The 24,295-nt window shown below is 43.0% G+C and overlaps 1 protein-coding gene across 1 annotated transcript in view; it reads right to left on the bottom strand.

Annotated features, from left to right (window-relative positions):
* LOC110088706 (von Willebrand factor A domain-containing protein 7) overlaps positions 1 to 24,295 on the bottom strand; it is a 48,384-nt gene that overhangs the window by 13,084 nt on the left and 11,005 nt on the right. Inside the window, exons 6-16 of the mRNA XM_078388636.1 lie at positions 19,640 to 19,804; positions 18,482 to 18,691; positions 16,726 to 16,864; positions 12,310 to 12,446; positions 11,050 to 11,331; positions 10,261 to 10,479; positions 7,512 to 7,684; positions 6,105 to 6,219; positions 5,386 to 5,590; positions 4,422 to 4,503; positions 1,420 to 1,643 (exon numbers count right to left, since the gene is read on the bottom strand). Of these exons, the coding sequence (XP_078244762.1) occupies positions 1,420 to 1,643; positions 4,422 to 4,503; positions 5,386 to 5,590; positions 6,105 to 6,219; positions 7,512 to 7,684; positions 10,261 to 10,479; positions 11,050 to 11,331; positions 12,310 to 12,446; positions 16,726 to 16,864; positions 18,482 to 18,691; positions 19,640 to 19,804 (1,951 nt within the window). The remainder of the gene's footprint in view (positions 1 to 1,419; positions 1,644 to 4,421; positions 4,504 to 5,385; positions 5,591 to 6,104; positions 6,220 to 7,511; positions 7,685 to 10,260; positions 10,480 to 11,049; positions 11,332 to 12,309; positions 12,447 to 16,725; positions 16,865 to 18,481; positions 18,692 to 19,639; positions 19,805 to 24,295) is intronic.

Here is a 24,295-nt window from a genome sequence, read left to right on the forward strand (position 1 = left end):
CCAAAGCTAAAGTCCAAGAGCGAGCCTGTTCAGCCATAACAGAAAACAAAGAGGGAGAGGTCAAGAAGCTCTGCCAGCTCAAGAGTCTATACAGGCAATGGAACAGCAAGGGTCAGAAACTGGAAGACATGTGGCCTCCAACCGTCCTAGACCATCCAGGGACCTGAGTTGCTGGCGTTTGGTTACGTGGTAGAGGAGCTTAGCTGCAGAATTTGACCCATTGCATCCCCGGAGGAAGCACTTTCTCGCAAGGGGGCGATGGGTTCTTGAGGAAGACTCTTCTCCCGAGTCTCCTGGTATCTGAGAGCTTTGCCTGGGGGCTTCTCCTTGAACGTGTGCCTTCATCCTGTGGTGTTCTGCTGGACTGGGGGATGGTTCAGTCCAGCTTGTTCCAACCAGCTTCAGATGGATTTCTAAGGACACGACTAGACACAGAGTGCCGTTAACTTCCCACCGAGGTGGTACCTATTTCTCTATTTGCATTTTTACATGCTTTCAAACTGCTAAGTTGGCGGGAGCTGGGACAAGCGACGGGAGCTCACTCTGTCGTGTGGATTCGATCTTACGACTGCTGGTCTTCTGACCTTGCAGCCCAGAGGCTTCTGCGGTTTAACCTGCAGCGCCCCCATGTCCCTTAAGAAAACTATACCCAGTCACAAAGGATGGAGAGTTGCTATTTAAAAGTCTGTCTCCTAAGGAGACAGGACCTGCATATTACAATGTGTTATTTGTAAACCTGCTTTCCATCAGGTGCCAGAGTTCTGCTCAGTGCTTTCCCCAGGAAATACATTCCATGATCACACACGGTGTCCTAAAAACTGGTCCTATTCAAGTAGGGGATGGCTAGAAAACTACCATTTTTAACCCCATCATTGCTTGTCTACATTCACTACTTGGGTGGAAGGCAGAAGCTGAGACTTCAAATATGAATCTGACCAAACTCTGGGAGGCAGTGGAAGACAGGAGGGCCTGGTGTGCTTTGGTCCATGGGGTCATGAAGAGTTAACGACTAAACCACAACAACAAAGAACTGCAGCATCAGTGAATAACAATATACTGTAATAATAAAAAAGGTGCCCTAAAATTAAAACAAAAAAAAATTTTTTTTTCCTGTGGGGGAAGATAATTTGGAAACCACACATCAATTGGAACTTTTCTGTGATGAATTGTTGGTGCCACTTTTTTAAAAAAAATAATGGTTTTGCCATATTACTGCCATCTGTGTTACATTTTAGCGTTTTGTTGAGATGCTTTGTTTTAATCCTTGTATACGACCCAGAATAGTGCTTTGGCACTAATGGAGCAGTATATAAATTGAATGAATGAATGAATGAATGAGTGAGTGAGTGAGTGAGTGAGTGAGTGAATGAATGAATGAATGAACCTATAGCATAGGTAGAGCCACCATATAATACATACCTGTACTGGCATATGACATTATTGTCGCTTTCAGTTTCTTGCGGGGTGCATGACAGACCAGAAGAGTTGGGATTGGCTCGCAGGGTGATAGTACTCTGGCCATCCATAGCAAAGAACCTCATGAACCAACTGTGTTGAGAACAGATGGGCTGATTCTGCAGTTTGCCTACACAAGGCATGTAAAAATCGAGAAGCTTGTAGATGGGTGGGGTCTCATCTGTTTCCTGTAAGATAGAATCCAAATTGGTCATTAGGACTGGTGAGGAGCTCCCACTAGCAAATCAGCACAAGACAGGTGAAAGTGGACTTGTAGATTCATGCTGGCAAAACTTCCATGCTGTGAGCCAACTGACAGACAGCTCCTGCTTCCTATGAACCTAGTTGCAAAGCTGAAGAACTTGTGGTCCTCTAGATCAGTGGTTTCCACCATTGGAATCCCAAATGTTCTTGGACTAAAACTTCCAGTAACCTTCATCGCTCGCTGTGCTGGCCAGGATTTCTGGGAGTTGTAGTTCAAGAACATCTGGGGACCCCAGTTTGGGAACCAGTACAGTGGTGCCTTGCTTAATGTTAATTCGTTTCAGCGAAATCACTGTAGAGCAAAAACGTCGTAAAGCGAAAATAAAAAAACCATTGAAACACATTAAAACCTGGTTAATGCGTTCCAATGGGCTAAAAACTCACCGTCCAGCAAAGATCCTCCATACGGCGGCCATTTTTGGTGCCTGTATAGCGAGGAATCCGTCCCTAAGCACAGCAGGGACCCATTTTGAGCACCCGGTGGCCATTTTGAAAACCTGACAATCAGCTGTTTTGATTGTCATAATGTGAAGAATCGGTTCCCGAAGCAGAGAACCGATCTTCGCAAAGTGAAAAAAACCCGTTTAAAACATTGTTTTGTGATCGCAATTGCGATCGCAAAAACATTGTCGGGAAGCAGATTCATCATAATGCGGGTTAATTGTTAAATGGGGCACGACTGTATTCTATATGTTGTTGGACTTCAAGACTCCCATCAGCAGTAGCCAGCATGCCTGATGGGTCAAAGATAATGGGAGCTAAGAATCCAACAGCCACTCGAAGGCCACATGTTATTCCCACCCTGTCCATAATTCGAGAGGATCACCGGATACTTCAGATTATTATGAATCATATTTTTTTCCACACAGAATTCCAGGGCTAGCTTAAGGTCTGATGGAAACTTGGTCAAAATGCTCTCTGGTAGCCTGCCTTAGGCATACCTGATAGTGCTACCATCTGCAGCACTCCAATGGTATCTGGGAGTTGCTATTTAAATTTCGCACAATGCCTTAGAATCCCTGATTTAATGACAGTTGCAGGACTGGCTAGGATGAAAGGGTGAAGGGAGGTGCCACCATGAAAGAGTTGGCCAGGTCAGTCTGTCCCTGGGCGTCGCCTTTGAATGTCAGGTCTGGGGAAATAAGACTAGGAAGTTTTGGCAGCTGCTTTCTGAAGCTCTGTATTTTCATGGAGGACAGTCCCAGCTATGAGTGAAGATGTTCTATCAGAGTCTATCATCCACCTATGAAAGCCAGTTGCTTGGAAACAGGAGCAGGAGGAATACCACTGTACTCATGTCCTGCTTGTGACCTTTCCAGAAGTCTACAACTGAAGTCCACGGGAACGGAATGTCAGGCTCAATGGACCTTTGATCTGATCTCCTGGGACTCGGTGGGCTTTCATCTTAAGTGGAGTTTTTCACAGTGTTGGTTGTGCAAGTCCTTCCCTGATATCCAAATTTGTTCATACTGGGAGAGCCTCTCCCTTGGGCAGGGAGTGTTTGCCCCTACTAAAAGACAATGCATGCAAGTGAAGATAAGATACCAGTAGGAACCAGAGATACACAAGTTTGGGAGAAATGGGTACATATTACTTGTTAATGAATTTAAAAAAAAATCTACCATGTTTTCCCGAAAATAAGACAGAGGCTTATATTAATTTTTGCTCCAAAAATGCATTAGGGCTTAATTTCAGGGGATGTTTTATTTTAGAGTCATGTCATCTTCTGGTTGCTGCACAATGGTGGAAGGCGGGGTTTCACTTAACTAGGGCTTATTTTGCGGGTAGGGCTTATATTACGAGCATCCTGAACAAATCATACTAGGCCTTATTTTCGGCTTAGGTCTTATTTCCAGGGAAACAGTGTACCGGTAATTGTATTATTTTTCATTTTTATACGTAGCCCATCTTTCTCTCAGCAGAAGTGCTCAGGGTGATTTTCAAAGAAATATTAAAAGAATGGAAATTTAATTAATATTGTTTATATGTTACCTTTTTCCTCATAGGGGATCCCAAGATACAATGATTTACAATATTTTCTTTAAAAAGAACATATGAATCATTAAAAAGTGCTATGTAAAATCTCTTTAAAAGAAATTTAAAAAGAGGGGGGGGAAAGGCAACTCTCCCATTAAAATCCCTGCCTTAACCGCAATTCATTTATATTAAAAGCCTGTCTGAAAAATGAAGGTCTTTGTCCACTGGTGGCAGGACAGCTGAGAAGAGGCTGGCCTCTTTGGTGCCTGGTCTGTCACCAAAGGGAGTTCTACAGCTTGGGAGCAGCCACTGAAAAGGCCCCGTCTTGTGCCTGCACAAAGCACGTCTGTGAAGGTGGTAAGATGAAGAGAAGGGCCTCATCTGAAGATCTTAAACCCTAAGGAGGCTTCTACTTAGGAGAGACGGCCCTGCAAATAGCCTGGACCCAACTTGGTTAGGGCTGTATAAGCCAGAACCAGAATTTTCAAGCATGTCCCAAACATTTTGTTTACATTGAAAAGCAGATGTTTTAAAGGCTTATATTGATTTTAAATTGGTATTTAGATTTATGACGTGTTTCTTCTGAGTTCTTGATACCTAGGAACCATGGAAAGGGTCGCCCTATTTTGAAACCCGCTTGCTGGTGTGTTATTATTGTTACTATCCTAAAAGCCTGCCTATCTCTGGCAGCAACCAAGAACGGTCAGTGAGGAAAACAGACTCACCAGGGCCTCCTCAGGGATGACAATGATAGGCATCTTCAGGTAGTTTTGGGCCACGGAGCTCTTAGCTGTGAATGTTGCGATGCTGAAAGAACAGTTAGTCATGATTATCGACATAGTGGTTGTATTCATGAAGAATGTGCACATGTGTAAAAAGAAGCAACTCCCTCTCGGTAACACCCACTTGGCCTCCCCTCAGCAACCCACCAAAATTTCTGCAATATTTATTTATTTATTTATTTATTTATTTATTTATTTATTTATTTATTTATTTATTTATTTATTTATTTATTTATTTATTTATTTATTTATTTATATGCCGCCCACACTACCCAAAGGTCTCTAAAGGTTACTAAATTGAACTGGTACCTTTTGTTTTTGTCCACAAAATCTCAATTCCCTGTCCATAAAAGCTTGGAGTCCTGTCACCAACTGCTTTTATACTGGTCATATAAACTTCAGATCTCTTTGCCAGATACTTTGAACCCCTCAGATGTATTCTATATCTAGCAGCTAACGCTTCCTTGCACAATGAATTCCCCAACCCTTCTCCCCCGGGGCTATCTCAAGACGTTTTTGTTGCCTCAGAAAAATGACCAAATAGTTTCTTCGCTGTCCCACAGAGAGAAGTCAACTGGACTCAGGGTGGAATCTTAATGTTCAACACTGGTTGTGCATCTTCCATAAATCCTTGAAGACAGCGGGTAAGTTTAGGGACCACAGGGCAGACAATGTGGCCCACATGCACAGAGTTCTGTCGCCTAACACCGCCATGAAATGGTCATAGGGCTCAGGAGGAAGAACTGAAGAGGGGCTGCCCTGTTGCCCCCTCCTAGCATCTGCCACCTGAGGCAGTTATCGCTCTTAAGGTAAGGCCAGCTCTGCTTGTCCGACTTCAAACTTCGACTCCCTCTTCTGCTTACCCAGAAGCCTTGATATCTACTGTATTTTGATGAGGTTGACCTACCTGGCGGCAAAAGTGTTGCTCTCTACAGCCGCCACAAAATTTGCAGTGAGGGTGATGTTCTGTCCTGGATTGAGGACAGCTGTAGTTGGCGAGAAGCTTTTCATAAAACCCATGTCATCCCAGACATTGAAAGAGAATGAACCAGTTGCCCCATCATTCACCACAGCGACAGAGACCTCCAGACTCTTGCCAGGTGACATTGTATCTGGGAAGAACAGGATAACATGTAGGTCATTAATACCTCAGAGGTCATGGGAGAGCATCTGGTTGGTTCCTTGTTGAAGGACAGTTTGGAAAATAGTAGAGCAGCATGTGCAGGTAAAAACCAGAGCTTGGAAAAATACTTTTATTGGACTACCACTCCCAGAATCCACAGCCAGGTCTGTGTTCTCCAAAAAAAGTCACATTTCCAACTTCTGGGAAGAATAGTGCACAAAACTGCGTGTATTCATAGCCCTGTGTACAAAAGTATAAGAATTTTGAGTACAGCTATTGAAAGTTAATTTTTTTAACTACAACTCCCATGCTGGACAGTGGACTCTGAGAACTGTAGTCTGAAAAGGTACTGTAAAATTTTCCAAGTGTTAGAATTTTCATGAGGACCTTTTTTTTCTTAAGGCACATTGTTGAAGAACCAGGATGGAAAGTACTCAAGGTTAGAAAAAGAAGAAACTGAAGAGGATCTGAAGCAGACAAGAGTCATATCTGGTCCTACTCACTGTTTTGGTCTGGTAAAGACACAATCTGGACAGATTCTGCGTTGATTGGGTCTGTGTTGACTCGTGAAAAGGGAAAGCGACCTGGAGACAGGCCTTCCACCATCAGCAGGGTTGCCTAGAAGGTGATGAAGGAGGAAGTTATATGTTTTCCTCTGTATCTTGAGCTATATAGCAAACTACAGGAAACAACCACACCAAGTTGATTGTTCATCATTATTATTCTACAATACTAATTTATCACTTGTCACCGAAAAAATCTCACCAAGTTCTCTAAAAAGTGAACCTTATTTCTTATTGTTTATCTAGAATACGGGAGTCACAGAAAGCTTCTGTTGTCATAATCAGATAATTCTGGGCAGTTAGGGAATGGCCTCTTTGGGATGTGGACTATGCTTCATGTATGGCACGGTCCTCAGAATATCTAGTTTGCTACAAGGGGCCCTTAGGACGAAAAACACAAACACTGTTGGGTTTGTCTTCCCTGTCACTCGCCATTCAAGAGTGACCACCAGGCTAGCCATACATTGCTTCTGTGGAGAATGGAGACACAAGGCTTGTGGGGAGTCGATGAAGGATCATATTGGAGCCAAGAGCCTCAGTGGGCTTTTCCATCTTGCACCCTAGAAGGTTTGTGGTAAAGACGGGACCTCTGAGGGATGTTGGCAAATCTTTGGGTCCGAGTTCTTCAAAAGTTTTTTTTTTTAAATTAAAAAGTGGGCCAAATGTCCCATCGGCCAAAGGTCCCATCTCCTCCTCCCAACCGGGCCCCCCACTTCTCTCCCCAAAGGACCTGCCTTACCTCAAGGGGCCCGAGGAGGAGGAGGAAGAAGAAGATGGAGGAGGGCCCTTCACCTGCAAGGCTCCAAGGAGTGCGATCTCATGAGAGGAAGCCAAGGTAGCCATCTTGAAAAGGGGCCACCAGTGGCGAGGAGGAAGCTTAAACAAAGACACGTACCCCCCCCCACCTTTGGCTCGCCTGAATGGATAGCCTGGAAAAATGGGCTGGTGCTCAGTGGGTCAAGCTTCCCTCCCCTTTTTTACTGCCTCCTCCTCCTCCTTCCCCCGCTACAGCCTTGATACCACCGTAAATTCTCCTCAGTGGGGTTTCTCAGCCCTCAGGAGCAGCTTCTGAGGATGTATGGGCCGTAACTAAGGGGAAGGGGGAGGATTAACACAGACACCCCTCCCAATTATGCTGCTGGAAACAGGTCTGTCAGAGGGGCAGCCCCACCGGATCCGAGCCTAGTTTCTAGACGGCGATGCCTTCTCCACCCATCCTTTTCGTGGAAAGACTAAAGAGCTGCAGAAAGAAGAGCAGATTTCCCTCACCACACACACACACACACTCCCTTAGCTACGGCAAGCTGCTGTGGGTATTTAGAAGCAACCGCAGGAAATGGTACATACCGGAGCATGCAAGGACATCGAAGCAACGGCCAAAGGGTTACCAAGAGCATCAGAGCTTTGGTTCACTGAGATGGTGTCTAGGGGGATCCCCACCTCAGAAAGAGCAACCAGGCGCTGGACCTCCATATCTGAGGCCTCCCCCATCAATTTAATAGAGACAGTATATTCCGAACCTGGAGAAAAATGCAAACAGTCAGCACAGTGATCATGACATCTTTGCTTTTTTTCTTCCTCCTCTATTGCTTACTCCCCCCAGCTCCCCTACCCTGAGATGATGATAATGATGATAATGATGATAATGCTAATAATAATGATGATGATGATGATGATAGTAATAATAATAATAATAATAATAATAATAATAATAATAATAATAATAATAATAATAATAATAATAATAATAATAATTATTATTATTATTATTATTATTATTATTATTATTATTATTATTATTATTATTATTATTATTATTATTATTGGATGATACATCTTGAGATCCCCATGCTGGCTGCAGGATTTTAGCATGTGTAGTAAAAAAAAAAAAGCTACGTTTTCCAACTGGTCATTGGACCAGTTTTATATATAAAAGTTAGCAAGTAATGGGAAAATCCCAACCTGAGTCTAGGGACCTTTGAGATCACCCCCCACCCCCATTTCAAATCCCAGTATGAACAGGGGCAGCCTGCACCTTGCAAGGCAATCTGTGGCTTTTCGACCTGCCTAAGCTCTGGTGAAGGAAGGCATTAGTGGCTCCGTGGCAGAATTCTTGCCTGCCATGCAGGAGCTGTGAATTCAATTGCTGGCCAATACCACTTAACTCTTGGTACCCGGTGTGGTGTAGTGGACAGAGTGACAGACTAGGATGCTGGAGAACTGGGTTCAAATCCCCACTTGGCTATGGAAACTCATTGAGGGAGTGGAATGGGTAAAACCAGTCCTTAAATACCTCACTTACCTTGAAGACCCTATTAGGGAATCTATACGTTGATTCTGACTTGATGGAACAAATTAAATTCTGGTGCAATACTGTGTATATTAAATACTGTAACTTGACCATAAGCCATGAGTAGACCTACCCTTTGATGGGGAAAGCCTGTTCTACCCATGATCCTGGTGGACAAGATGGACAAGATGTCTGAACTCTGCTTTCTCCTCCTTTCCATCTCTTCATCCTCCAAGTTCAGGACAAAGGCCAGGATCTACTGATCCCATGGTCTATGTGTCTTCTTTCTCACTGGGAGACCTCACATACTCACTACCACCTTTCCTCCCCTCCTACCCAGGCTCTCTCCACCAGCCACATGTCTTTGCCTGCAAGGGTAGATCAGACCACCAGGCCAACCCTTAGAAGGCTGGTTAGGGATCCATTCACCATGGACAGCTGGGAAGGGTTAGGCTTTCTAAATTGGGCACTCTGGGATAAAGCCCTGGTTACCCTGACCTAGTTATACCCCTGGAAAGTAGAGATGTGAGGATTTGTATTTTTTAGACTCTTAACTCCCAGAATTTCCCTCACTGAACAATCTGTGTGGGGCCCCCTCTCACTGTTCTGTAAAACAGAGCATAAAAACAAACAAACAAACAAACAAACAAACAAACAAATAAATAGCCATGTCCAGATAGATTTTGACAATGCCTCCAAGGAGGACTACTGCACTTATGGGGTGAATGCCACCTGCAGGGACTACAGACAGGGGGGCAGGGGAAGGAGGTCATGATATGTCGATCACAGTTGTGTGCCTGCACCCAGCACCCTTGTTGCAGCACCCCATGTTTGCCCCCACTTGTGTGGGGTCCCCGGAACTGGTAGGGGCTCTGCTCTTCCCAGTAAAAGACTGTTGTGTTCCACCCCCCTTTTTAGACTATTCGAGAGTGAAGTAAACTCTATGGCATCCTATAAATTTTACTGCTGAGCCGTGTTGGCTCTTGAAGAAGTTGTGTCGCTCTGGTAAAAGAGCTTGTTCCTGCAACTGTCATGAGGGAATTGGGTATGTGTGTGTGTGCTCTGGGGGCACTCATACACTCTTTTGAATGAGTGGGGGTAGAGACCATATTTCTCTGGGCGTCCAGCCTGAACCTAACAGGATCTTTTTGCTTCATCCCCAGAGAGGAGAGAATATGCTGCGTAACAGATGACCCTTTATCTACAGAGAAGAGAAAGCACCTTGATTACACCTTGCCTAAGGTGAAACCTGATATATCATTCTACAAGTCTTCAGTCTCCATTTTGGAATCTCTCCGATCAGGATGGCCAGGATGGTTCAGTTCCTATCCCCTGTCCTCTCAGCCTGATGAAGAACCTCACTGGAGTTGAAAGCTTGCTTCCCCCCTCATCCCATTTCGTTTTATTTTTTTAGTGGTCTAGTTAAGGAGTGCAACCACCCTTGCCTTTTCTCCAAGGAAAATATTCCTTTAAGCTTCTCTTACATTCCTGACCATGTCTTGTATGGTGTTCTCTCTTGACAGGATTGCTTCTCAACCGTGGGCCCTCAGATGTTCTTGGACTACAACTCCCAGAAATCCTGGCCAGCACTGCCAGTGGTGAAGGCTTTTGGGAGTTTTAGTCCAAGAGCATCTGGGGACCCAAGGTTGAGAACGACTGTCATAGAGTTTGGAAAAGTTACTTCTTGTTCTGCCAGAACCCGTTAACCATCATCTGTAGTTTTGGGGGATATCTGGAAGCAGTTGTGATCTAAACAGATAACTTTTCAAAGTCCTGTACAAATAAGCCCCTCCTCTGAACATTTACCTTTGACAGGTCTTCCTTCGATCGGGAGCACGTACTCGTTCTGCGGTTGCATGATCTGGTAGGAAAAGTCAAGCAAGCTTTTGCCTCCAATCTCCACCTCATAGGAACCACTGGGAGTTACCACCACAGCCCAGGAACCCTGCACGTTGATCGGAGACACCTTTACAACTTTGTGGCTGGCTGTGTTGATCACCACGCTTGTAGCTGTTGATGAAACACCTGTTGGGGGAGGAAAGAAAGGAGGCAGAGCTTTAGGTACTTGGTAGAGGATAGGATGGCAAATTGCACCAGGCTATTATTATTATTATTATTATTATTATTATTATTATTATTATTATTATTATTATTATTATTATTATTATTATTATTATTATTATTATTATTGCTTTTGCCTTCTCGAAGGCTTTCACGGCCGGGATCCAATGGTTGTTGTAGGTTTCTCGGGCTGTCTGGCTGTGTTCTGGAGGTTTTTCTTCCTAACGTTTCGCCAGTCTCTGTGGTCGGCATCTTCAGAGGATAGGAGTTCGAACTCTGTCTGTGTTCTGGTGTAGTGTGTGGGATAGATGAGTATTTGTAGCTGTGGGATCAGCTTTTTGTCCTTTTCAGGAGATTGGGTGATTGTGGTGATCAGGGCGTTAAAAGCTGATCCCACAGCTACAAATACAAATGCAACAGTCACAATGTTTTTTATTCTTGCCTGTGAGAATGAAATAAGCAAAGACAGAGACCCGTCTTTTACAGCCACACGTGCCGCTTTCCCCGTTGCGCGCCCCCCCCAGTAAATCTTACCTGAAGGCTCCTCTACAATCATGGTGAATCCAGCGGAGCTTAAGCTCTTGACTGAGACACTGATTTCAGTGAGGGTCTCATCTACTGGGAAGGAGAATCGTGTGCCGTCCAGCCGGCTATGGGCCACCTTCACAGGGGCAGCATTCAACGAAAGCTCCATGATGCCCAGGATCTGGGAAAGTTGGCTTTTGGTGGTCAGCGCGTAGTAGCCTCCGGAATAAGAAGCTAGCTCTTCATAAAGATTGGCAAAACTTCTCGTCGAAGCTACCGGCTCAGGGACACCTGTGGAGAGAAAAGGGTAGATCTCTTGCCCTTTAAAAATCATTCCTCTCCTGTTTTATGTTACCATAAGAGAGTATTTCTATCAATCAGCAGGCTGTGGAAAGGGGGGCTGGTGGGAGGAAGGTGACGCCACCCACACCCGCATTGTCACTGCCCTCACGAGAGGTGGCCTGGGCCCACCCCACACCCCTCCACCTTCTTCCCGCAGGGGGTGAATAGGCCCAGCCACCAGGGGTGGGGATGAGTAGAGGACAAGAGCCACCTTCTCTGGATCCACCTCCTTGCAAGGTGCCATGGCCTGGAGGCAGCCCCAGGGCAGTGGCAGAAGAGAAGGGATTCAGCCCATCTGCCTGAGAATGAAGGCCCAGGTGAGCAGGCCAGGAGCTCAACCTGGGAAGGAGGATGAGCTGCACACGAAGGAAGGCGGCCTCACACCCAGGTTCAGGGAGGAAATATCTAATCTGGCTCCTGACTGCAGTAAAAACTGTTCTTCAAATACAGTGGTGCCTTGCATAGCGAGGTTAATCCGTTCCGGATTAACCTTCGCTATAGCGAAACATCGCTGAACGGATCAAAAAAACCCATTGGAACGCATTAAACATCGTTTAATGCGTTCCAAATGGGCCGAAAACTCACCCTTCAGTGATGTTCCGGGATGGCCGGCAGCCATTTTCGCGCCCTCCCCTCACTTAACGAGGGCGCGAAAATGCTGCGCGCAGCCATTTCGGGGCTTCCGGCGGCCATTTTGTCCGCCGAACAGCTGATCGTTGGGCTTCGTTTTGCGAAGATCGGTAAGCGAAATGCTTGCCGATCTGCGCAAAGCGAGTTTCGCCCTATCTAAACAACGTTGAGCGATCACATTAGCGATCCCAAAAAAGGGATCGCTATGCGATTTCGTCGTTGTACGGTGCGCTCGTTAAGCGAGGCACCACTGTAATTTCTTTGGGCAGATCCTCTTCCTTGCCACGATCTACGTACTTCTGCGTTTGCGGCTGGCGCAATACCCTGTGAGGAAGCAGTTCACATCGGATCCGGAAGAGTCTACCAGAACTTTTATTTCGTCCATCAGCTCAGCATCTTTAGCCCCAGCGTCAGTAAAGGTGAAGATCTTTGACCTAGAAAAAATGGAAATCTTCTCATTCTTTCCCGTGTGTTACATAAGTGCAACACACAGGAAAACATACCATGCACATATAAATTCTCAGTGGCTGCCCATGAACGCTGGCACCAGCTGGGAATGCATGGAGGTGGGTGTTCAGGCATTAAAGCAGAGGCTGACATTCTCCAGACGTTTTGGGACTGCCGGAAGTTATCCGTGTTCAGTGGAGGGCCTTACTTTCTCACATGAAATCCCCCATTTTTTCCTTTAAATGTGGGGGGAGGGGTTTAAATGAAAAAATCCTGGGGTACCCTGTAGTCATCAAAACATATTTCTTTAAAACAGTGGTCCCCTACCTTAGGTCCCTGGATGTTCTTGGATTAAAGGTCCCAGAAGCCTTCACCACCAGCAGTGCTGGTCAGGATTTCTGGGAGTTGTAGTCCAAGAACCATCATGGTTGGGAAGCACTGCCTTGACAAAAAGATTTTTTTTAAAGGCTTTGTTAAAGGGTTGGGGTTTTGGAAAGTTTAGGGGGATAACAGATCAATTATATTTAGAGAATACCTCTGTAGTAATAGTTAACGATGGGATGACGGATCAAATAGCTCTAGGCCGAGGCACTAGACAAGGTTGCCCTCTTTCTCCAGTTCTGTTTTGCTTGGTTATTGAAATGTTGGCAAATGTAATTAGGAATGATGACTTAATTGAAGGTATGGGAGAAAAGAAGATAAAGATTAATTTATTTGTGGATGATTCCTTATTGACAGTGAAAAATCCGTTAGAACAGTGGTTCTTAACCTTTGTTACTCGGATGTTTTTGAACTGCAACTCCCAGAAACCCCAGCCAGCACAGTTGGTGGTGAAGGCTTCTGGGAGTTGCAGTCCAAAACTCCTGAGTAACCCAAGGTTAAGAACCAGTGCGTTAGAATGTATAGATAAAATTAAAACCCACTTAGGAAAATTTGGAAAAATAACCGGTTTAATCATAAATTGGCAAAAATCTGAATTAATGTTGTTTAATTATAGTAGAATGGAACAAGAAAGGTTTGCTGAAAAACACGATTTTAAAATATGTAAAACAATTAAATACTTAGGGATAGATTTAGCAAAAAATATTTAAAAAATAAAGGAGTATAATTATAATAAACTAAAGGAAGTATTTAATAAGAAACTACAGGAATATGGTAAATTTAAGTTATCTTGGTTTGGAAGGATTGCATTGGTAAAAATGAAAATTCTACCAAAAATTAACTTTTTATTTAGAATGTTACCAATGCAGTTAACAGAGGATGATTTGAAATATTGGCAAGGAATAGTTAACAAATATTGTAATGAAGGGAAGAAATCTAGAATAAATAAAAAGTACAGTGGTGCCCCGTATAGCGAGGTTAATCCGTTCCGGATTAACCTTCGCTATACGAAAACATCGCTGTGCGGGTAAGGAAAACCTATTGGAACGCATTAAACTTAGTTTAATGTGTTCCAATAAGTGTGCAAACTTACCCCTCCAGCGATGTTTTCGCGTCCGGTGGCCATTTTGGAGCCGCCGATCAGCTGATCGGCGGCTCCAAAATGGCCGCCGCATGACCCGAAATGGCCCCTATCAGCGTTTTCGCGCCCTCCCCTTGCTTACGGAGGTCGCGAAAACGCTGCGGGGGGGCATTTCAGGCCATCCGTTTTAATGGCCGCGGATGACCCGAAATGCCCCCCCGCAGCGTTTTCGCGACCTCCGTAAGCAAGGGGAGGGCGCGAAAACGCTGATAGGGGCCATTTCGGGTCATGCGGCGGCCATTTTGGAGCCGCCGATCAGCTGTTCGGCGGCTCCAAAATGGCCGCCGGAGCCCCAATCGTCGCAAAGCGAGTGCGGCGATTGGGGCTGATCCGTATAGCGATCCCCAAAAAGGGATTGCTATACGGATTTTTCGTTAAACGGTGCACTCGTTAAGCGAGGCACCACTGTATTGGTATAAAACAACAAAAAAAGTGGTATAGGTTTACCAAATATAAGAAACTATTATTTAACTAACCAACTGAGGTTCATTGGTGAAATTATATATAATCCGGAAAGGCTAATTTGGTGGGAAATGGAATCATCAGAATTACAAGGAAATATAGAAAAATATTTATTTGCTAAAGGCAAGAAAGATAAAACAAGTCAATAATCCATTTTTAAAAACATTGTTAAATATATGGTATAAGTATAAAAAGAATTTATGTTCATCATACTCTCCATTTGGATTAGTGACAGAAATAGAAAATTTTCCTACCAATATGAAGGTGTATGTGGATTTATTTAAAGAAGAAAAAGTGATTAGACTGAAAGATTGGTTGTATAAAATGAGATCGATAGACCAAATGAAACAAATATTTCAAAACAAGACTATTTCGTGGTTGAACTATGTACAGCTAGAAAGATGGACTAAAGAATGGGCAAATAAATATAATAAAGGTAGAGAACATACATAATTTGAGCAATTTCTATTCTCATATGAGGACATTCAGATGACTGACTCAGTAAAAGGTACAGTGAGTAAAATTTATTCACTTCTTAATTTAGAGGAAGAAGAAAGTGAGAAAGAGGGATTGAAAATGGTGTGGGAACAAGATATTGGGAAAAGAATAAATGAAGAAGAATGGAGGAAGGTATGGAAAATGAGGGTTTTAAGATTTATGTCAGTAAGAATAAAGGGAAAAAAATTAAACTTAGTTTAAGATGGTATTTAACACCAGTAAAATTAAACAAAATTAACACCAGTCATCCGAATATCTGTTGGAAATGTGAGAAAGAGGTTGGTACATACTTTCATATGTGGTGGGAATGTGAAAAGGTACAAAGATTTTGGAAACACATTTTCAAAGAATTAAGTTATATGTGTGGAAAAGATATAGAATGTAAGGCTGAGATTGCTCTGTTATCAATATATGAGAACGTGGAATATGACAAAATGACTGAAGAACTGATAACTAATCTAATAACAGCAGCTAGATTGATTATTGCTAGGCAATGGAAATTAAAGACTGAATTACAAATTGAAGAATGGTATAAAGAAATATGGAATATAGCAATAAATGATAAATTAACTTGTAATTTAAAGATGAAGAAAGGAGAGTTAAAAAAGAACAATTTTTATGTAATATGAGGCAAATTTTTGGAATATGTGCTAATAAGGGGGAAAGGGAAAGCTCCAAATCAAGAATCTATGCAGTTCTGAAGAAGAGGACAATAGAAGAAGAAGAAGGAGAAGAAGAAGAAAAAGAAGAATATGGCAAGAGGTCCCGTATATGGTGGTGGGGAACACTGTTATTGTATTTGAGTTTATATGTTTTATGTATATGATTTTGCTTTTGTTATAGAAATAAAAAAATATTTATAAAAAAAAGAAAAAAAGATTTTTTTAAAAAAACTGGAGGTTGTGGTAGATCCCAGGAATAATGGGGACTCTTCAGAATATTGCAAATGGCCACTCATCTCTGGAGGGCATGAGAGAGTTTTTGGAGCTTATTATTTTTTTCCCACTTTTTAAAAATAAAATCTGGGATCCCAAGGGTGCTGGGGGCTACATTTGGTACAGAGAACATATAGGGATCCTTCAGTCTCAGGAGACTATGGTAATGTGCTTTGTATGGAGGACGTGGAACAGCGTCTAGTGTGGCTGAGAAGGCCAATTCGAGAGTGACCATCCCTTCCACACTGAAAACAAACACAATCTCTCCCCTGTCCAACTCCCTGGTTTTGCTGGTTTCGGGACTGCCTCTTGGCCTCGGCCTGCTGGACAAGGGTCTCTTCTATGTGAGAAGATAGTCCCTCACGTAATCTAGACCAGTGGTAACCCAAATGTTTTTGAACTGTAACTCCCAGAAACTGAGTCAGCATAGCTAGTGGTGAAGGCCCCCAGGAGCTGCCGTCCAAGAACACCTCAGTTACCCAAGTTTGGGAACCACAGGTCTGGCTGTATCCCTTTAAGGATGGATGAATCAAATTATTTCTGGTCTGTGGCAACCTCACAACCAGCCACATTGGCTTGGTGTACATGTCTGGGAGTTGTAGTCCAAAAAAGAAAAAACAACCCACATCCATTCTATGTTTCAGAAAGGCAGCACCATGTGAGTGCTTTGGGAAGACATTTCAGGCATGAGAGGCAGGGATGGACAATGGGTAAAGCAGTGCAAAAAGAGCAGCCGGCTTTTGAGGGAGCACAAGCTAAGCAATAGGACAGGACAGGGAAAGGTTGTGGGAGGAAATGCATTGGGAAGTATGGTGTGTGTGGAGGGGATTTCAAGGGGTTGCTATTTACCTTGGCAAGCTTTCTTGCAGTGCTAACTTCAGTCCAGTTAATGACATCTCCGGGCAATCACCACCCCCAGTAGCTCTGAGGTCAGAGATATAGGACTCAATCTCGTCCACACTGCTGGTCTTTAGGACTGGGCCAACATCTGCAAGGATATACAGAGAGGTCAGTGGAATCTGAGCCATAAAGGATGGCGTCTGAAGACAACATCTTTCTTAGTTACTTTGTAGAATTGTGGAACTTCTTGGATGGAAAGGACTTTGGCGATGCAGTTCTGTGACCCACCTGGCAGAATCCTCATTGGAGGGTAAAAGCCAGGATGACATGAGTTGGAGGGATGGGGGGGGGGGGAGAGAGAGAGGAAGTGCTGGAAGCCCCCAACTACCAGCTCTGGCCCTTCCGTATCAGACTCTCTCCCTCTGGAAGAGGAAGAAGAACACTCTTGGTCCCTTCAAAGAGGAATACATCCTCCAACACCTGAGGATCCTAGCATCTCAAATACTGTTCAATAAAATGCTATAATTTGCCGAGGCTGTCCAAAGCAGAGTCACCCACACCATGTGGATAAATACACATTCCAAACCCTAGTTCAGTTCTAAGGCCAATGTTTTTATGGTGCCTGCCTTGAGTCCTGCTCCCATCATTCCTTGTTTTGCTGCTGCTCGCTAGATCTTCTCTTGATCTGACCCGAACTGCTTACTAACCCTGCTTCTGCCTCCTTCCCGCCTGGATTAGATCAACCCAGCGATGCACTGATTCATAGAATGGCCTTGATCTAAACACTGACTACTCTATTCTTCTGCTTACTTCCTGAACTCTTGAGAGCATTTCCCACCTATCAGTATGGTTTAGCGTTGGACTGAATATACTTCCAGAAAACAAGGATAGAGATTCCTGAAATAATTGTCATTCAAAAAACAAATGAATAAAAATATTACTGAGCAGCAGCAAAAAAAAGGAAAGCTAGTACCTAAAAAACCTCCCCCTGCAGGAATAGCAACTGAATAAACAGGACACTGTTAAGAGGTATTTTGGTCAAAATATATCCCCAGTCTAAGAGGCTAGACTAGAGTTGCAAATGACGAAATGTGAGGTAAAACAGTTTTCCCCATCTTGGTCCATGAACCACCCCAGATCCTGTCTGAACCTGAGACAATTACAAAAGCAGATGCCAGAAGAAAGAATCTTTTCAGGACAGTTGCCCCAAAAAGTCTCAATGCAGTTTACTAGTCTACAGTCTACAGTGGATAATGTGGCTGTAATTGATTTAAATAACAGATACATTTCCACACAGAGGTTCTAATGAAGACAGGAGGAGGATATGTAGAGAACTTGAGATTCCACATAGAATGTAATGGTAATTCCCCATTTATCTGTACTCTTTTGCACGATGCTTTAGCCCAGTGGTGTCCAACCTTGGCCCTCCAGATGTTCTTGGACTTCAACTCCCCAAAATCCTGGCCAGCAGAGGTGGTGGTGAAGGCTTCTGGGAGCTGTAGTCCAATAACATCTGGAGGGCCAAGGTTGGACACTACTGTTTAGCCTGTATAGGTTGGTAACTTTATTTTTACTGATATTTAGTTATACATTTTCATTGGTAGTTTACGAGTTTACCTCTTAGCCTGATTAACCTTGACTAAAAATAGAAAAGATGGAATGATAGCGTTTGGATTTCCTGCAAAAACTGAATGGAAGGTGGTGGCAATTCCAGACAAAATAAAACAGTGCGGATGGATCTAAGTCCTTTTGGTTATTATCTCACCTGGATCATTGAAGGGCACTAGAATGTAGTTATATGGTGCATCAGGGGAGCCAGAATATTTACGGAGGAGATCAATGCATGTCGTTTTCACCTGTTGGATATCATCCGACATGCTGCCTGTGGTGTCTATTGCAAAGGTGAGGGAGTAGCCTTGCAAGTTGAAAAACGTCTGGAATGTCTCTTTGCCCACCTCATCCAGGAAGCCAAATCCTGGACAAATACAGAACACACATCATGCAAACCAAATAATGCAGTACTGTACATCTCGTCCCACCCCTTACCTGGTATGACTGGCGCCTGGTTATCATTTACTAGCCGAACCAACAAAAGCAAGGGAGGAATTTCAAAACTTACTCTTTCAGAGAGGATGTAATGATTTCAATAGGAATCTGGTCCCAAACTAATTCACTCCTGCTAACATTATCTAATTTTGATAACAATTCACTCTTATCACTCATTGTGGCTATTGTTGCTGCTGTGTCTTCGTTCCTCTTAGTTCTTATTTCCTCTGTTGGAGAAAAAGTCTAACTTAAAAAGTAAAAAAAAAGCCTAGTATTTGTAAAACTAAACTAAAATATTTTTTAAAAAATAATGAGAGGCTTCTGGAAGGATATTTTTGCCCCCCTCCCCAAAATGTAAGAAGAGAGTAATCATATCTAAATATTACTTCTTCTATTTTTAAAGGAATGGACAGATCCTGAAGCTGAGGCTCCAGTACTTTGGCCATCTCATGAGAAGAGAAGACTCCTTGGAAAAGACCTTGATGTTGGGAAAGTGTGAAGGCAAAAGGAGAAGGGGACGACAGAGGATGAGATGGCTGGACAGTGTCTGCGAAGCAACCAACATGAATTTGACCCAACTCCGGGAAGCAGTGGAAGATAGGAGGGCCTGGCATGCTGTGGTCCATGGGGTCACGAAGAGTCGGACACGACTAAACGAACGAATTGACTGTCAACACCTTATTTTTGAAAAAGAAACATTTTGCTCCCCAAAAGCAACTTATTATACAGGTGATTTTGTTCCATCTAACATATTACTCCCAAGCCCTGGGGTTCTGTCTAAATGGGCTAGCTACTTCACTAGCAGGGTAGAATCAACGGGGCTCTTTCAGAAGTAGCTTCCATAGCAAGCTGTCAAGGAAACAGGCTCGGCCATTACCTGCTCCGACAAAGAAGTCCCTTGTGGCTTGTATGGCTAATTCAGCTGCTCGCTGGTGTAAGTAGTAATGTGGGGATTGCTCAGAATCAGACGTCTCTTTGTTGATGCCACCCTTGGGAGGGAAATTTTGAGTAGGATCACGTTTCCCACCGTGTCCGCATTTGCCTGCAGAAAGAATATATTATTATTATTATTATTATTATTATTATTATTATTATTATTATTATTATTATTATTATTATTATTATTATTATTATTATTATTATTATTATCATCATCATCGTCGTCGTCGTCGTCGTCGTCGTCGTCGTCGTCGTCGTCGTCGTCGTCTGTTTGTTTTATGTATTTATAGGCTGCCTTTCTCCCAATAACAAGACCCAAGGTGGCTCACAATATTAAAAAAATAGAATTAAAAACACAAGTCGCACACTGAAAAACAAGTAAGCTATATGCTAATTAAAATACAATTGAATAATTGTATAGGAATGATACTGGATTACTCAGACTAGAATACAGTAATTATTAACATAAATCATTGGTGCCCAACCTTGAGTCCCCGGATATTCTTGGACTAAAATTCCCAGAAGCCTCCACCACTAGTTGTGCTGACCAGGATTTCTGGGAATTGTAGTCCAAGAACCTCTGGGGTGGGACAACTGTGGTGAATTCGTGTCGAAATGCAAACTCAATAAAGTTGTCTTCCATTCCTATCAGAAAGCTCTTTCCCAATGTCCTGACCCACTAATTATTCTTAGGGAAGCTGCTGCTTCTCAGGATAAATTTGTGATAACTCTTGCTTTTTCCTCCATTGTCCTCATCTTTATTGTTCTCTTTTTCTTGTACTACAAAATTGGAGGAGGAACACAACATTTCTTCAGATCGTTTCGGGATGTGGAAAGCTTGAGGATTCCAATGGGACAGAACACTCATAGCTGTCCATAAAGGTAATTTTTGGGAGTGTAAGTATGATCTGAGAGCCAGTGTGGTGTGGGAGGCAGTGTGGTGTAGTGGTTAGAGTGACAGATCAGGAATTTTAGATTCTGATCCCTGTTCAACCACGGAAACTCACTTGGGAAGGGCAATGATAAAAGCGCCCCGTAAATACAGTGGTGCATCGCAAGACGAATGTAATTCTTTCCGCGAGAAGCGCTGTCTTGTGAAAAAATCGCCTTGCAAGGCATCGGTCTTGGGGGGAAAAACCCATCTTGCAAAGTATGGCCATCGAAGAAACCGTCTTGTGAGGCACCATAAGGTAAAGGTAAAGGTAAAGGTTCCCCTTGACAATTTTTGTCCAGTCGTATTCGACACTAGGGGGCGGTGCTCATCCCCCTTTCAAAGCCATAGAGCCAGCGTTTTTTTCTGAAGACAATCTTCCGTGGTCACATGGCCAGTGTGACTTAAACACGGAACACTGTTACCTTCCCACCGAGGTGGTCCCTATTTATCTACTTGCATGGTCTAGAGGGGCGGGGTAAAAATCAAATAAATAAATAAATAAATAAATAAATAAATAAATAAATTTCGAACCGCTAGGTGAGGCACCATAGCGATAGCAAAAACCAATTGTCTTGTGAGTTTTTCGTCCTGCGAGGCATTCGTCTTGTGAGGCACCACTGTATCTTACATACCTTGAAAACCCTATTAAGATTGTCATAGATCAGATGTGACTCAACATTACATAATAAAAAATATGTGAATAGTAGAGGTCAGGATAATTTTGTTTGGTCTGGGTTTTTCAGTTGAATCAACCAATTTTGCACTTCCCAGGCTAACGTGTGGAGGATAATCCAATTATCTTCTGGTTTCCTTACTTCTCTAAATTTTATGGTGCATCTCTTAGCTCTAAAGGTATGCCCCCCAAATGTACCTTTTAAGAGAGATGCTGTACATCAATTGTTAAAGTAAGAAAAGGCACATCTAATCTTCACTATATTGTTGGTCTATAACTCCTAGCTTGCACCCCCTTTGGTTATGACAGGGTGCAAATAGATGTGGGATTTGCCCCACTGTTTGTCCCACTTTGGTGACAGGCTGGCTCACTCATTTTCCTGGCAACCATGCAATGTATGTGCCATCATGAACCAGCCCGTTCCTGATGCCTATCCATACCTTTTTGCGTCCCTGTCAGGACCTCCTGTTTTTGTGTGTGTGCACGCAGGTAGGATCACGCCGTTTTGGTTTAGTTTGAAACAAGCAGACGGCTTAAGTGGTCTGCTTAAGGCACTTAATGATATTGGGAAGATGAAAACTTTCTCTGTGGAGGGGGAAGAAAGAAGAAACTAAGGGTTTTTTAAAAGAGTTTTTTATTTTTTACAAAAACTCTATAGCAGTGCTGATGTGCTACGGCTTTTGGAAAAAAATTAAATTTAAAAAATTGAAAAACTTCCTCCCAGAAAAAGGACAGGAGGGGGAGATCTACATCCTTCATTAAAGGTAAAGGTTCCCCTTGACAATTTTTCCAGTCGTGTCCAACTCTAGGGGGCGGTGCTCATCTCCGTTTCCAACCCTCATGTACGTGACCAAAAAAATGTCAAAATGTGTATAATAAGGGAAGTGTGTAGCCCAAAGAAAGCTTAAATGGAATAAATATAACTTTTCTCGCATCCCTAAATTTATATTAATACACAGAGCAGTCGTTCCATGTGGTCTCTTTCTTGCTGTTATGGAAGCAAGGATGATGCCACTGGGAAGAACAGAGCTTCTTTCCACAAGCATAAATTTGTGGAAGGACATGCTGGATGCCTCCTTGTACAAGATTTGGAAATACTGATTCTCTTGCACAATAGATTGCTGTGCAAGTGGATCCAGCAAACAAATCACAGAATCATAGAACAATTGAGTTGGAAGGGACCTATAAGGCCATTGAGTCCAACCACCTGCTCAGTGCAGGAATCCAAATCAAAGCAGACCTGACAGATTCTGGTTACTGGATTTAGACCAGAAATCTAAGAACAAAAACAACAGCAATTCTGAGCTGGAATAATTGATTGGATTCAAAATGAATTAGAAGAATTAGATTGGAAAATATAGAAACTAATGAACGTACATCACGCACTACATTCGAAAAGTTATGTGGACAGATTATATTTATCACGAAAAATTGGAGGCCATGGATTACTGCAAACACAGCAGGTAGTACAGGAGGAAAAAAGAAGCCTAAATGTACAAATATCAGTACAAGCAGAGGAAATCTTACTTAAGGTAGTGAAAATGAAGAATATTTTGAAAACAACAGAAACAAAGGCTCGATATAAGAAATAACAATTTGAAAATAAATTAAACAGCTGTAAAAATAAACCACTACATGGACAACACCTGAGAAATGTTGATGGAAAACATGGTCATTTAACATGGGCATGGCTAAAACTGGGGGCCCTTAAGAAAGAAACCAAAGGCTTGATTTTTGCTGCACAAGAACAAGCACTCCAAACCAACATGAGGAAAGCTAAGATCCAAGGAATTAGTGCTAACAGCAAATGTTGACTCTGCCAACAAAAAGATTTAACTGTGACACAGCTCATCTGCGAATGTCCAAAGACTGCACAAACAGTTTACAAAATCAGACATGATATTTAGATCAGAAGTATAATAACAATAGCAACAACAATACTAGCTGGAATAATAGATCGGAATCAAAACGAATTAGACTGAAAAAGCTACTTGGATCAGTAGCAAAATGTTTTAACCTAACAAGAAAGAAGTCCAGTTCCCATGACTTAACTTCCAAATAATCTCACCTGAATGACTGAGAATCTTCACAGATATATTGCTAGACATGATACAGTGGCAAAATTAGTGCGCTGGTAATTATGCAAAAAATATAACTCGCCAGCCTCCAAAAACCCATAGGAACATCAGGCAGAGAAAGTGCCAGAAAATGAGGAAGTCATGATCTTGTGGGATTTCCGAATCCAAACGGACAGACTCCTTGAACATAACATACCAGACGTGGTAGTAATAGAACGAAGAAAGGTCTGGATAATTGACATTGGAATTCCAGGGGATGCCAGAGTTGAAAACAAAGAATTGGAAAAATGAACAAAGTACAGAAAACCTGGCCATCGAAACATCTCACTTGTGGATGAAACCTACTTAAGTGGTCCCCGTAATAACTGGAGCTTTGGGAACAATATCAAGAAATTTCACCCAGTACTATAAGCAGTTGCAGATCTCAGAAATCACACCACCATCACAGCTATTAAAAACGGCAATATTAGGAACATACATACTGCACCGATATTTCACAGATACTTAGGTTTTTGACTAAAACTTGTATATGTTATATAATACCAGTCAATGTTTTTATAATTTTGACTGGCCCTGGAGTTTATGAATAATAGTAATGTGTCATCAAGTCAGTTCTGACTTATGGTGACCCTTCTTAAGGTACTCCAGAAAGAGAATGCTCTTGGGGAGCCTAAGACTGTGGAAATTTCCCACAGCTACACAGGCAGGCTCTTGTCTTAGGTGGGGAATTGAACTCCAAACCTCTGGATTTGCAGCCGGTTATCTAAACCAGTGCTCCCCAACCTTTTCTGAGTTGTGGACCAGTTGGGTGGGGTGGGGTCTGTGCGTGTGTGGGGGCAACCCCTGCGCTTGCAGGTGTGCGGGGCACGCTTGTGGAGGAGCAGAGCGCGCTCGTGCGCATGCGCAAAG

The sequence above is a fragment of the Pogona vitticeps genome, chromosome 2, assembly GCF_051106095.1.
Source record: "Pogona vitticeps strain Pit_001003342236 chromosome 2, PviZW2.1, whole genome shotgun sequence".
NCBI lineage: Eukaryota > Metazoa > Chordata > Lepidosauria > Squamata > Agamidae > Pogona > Pogona vitticeps.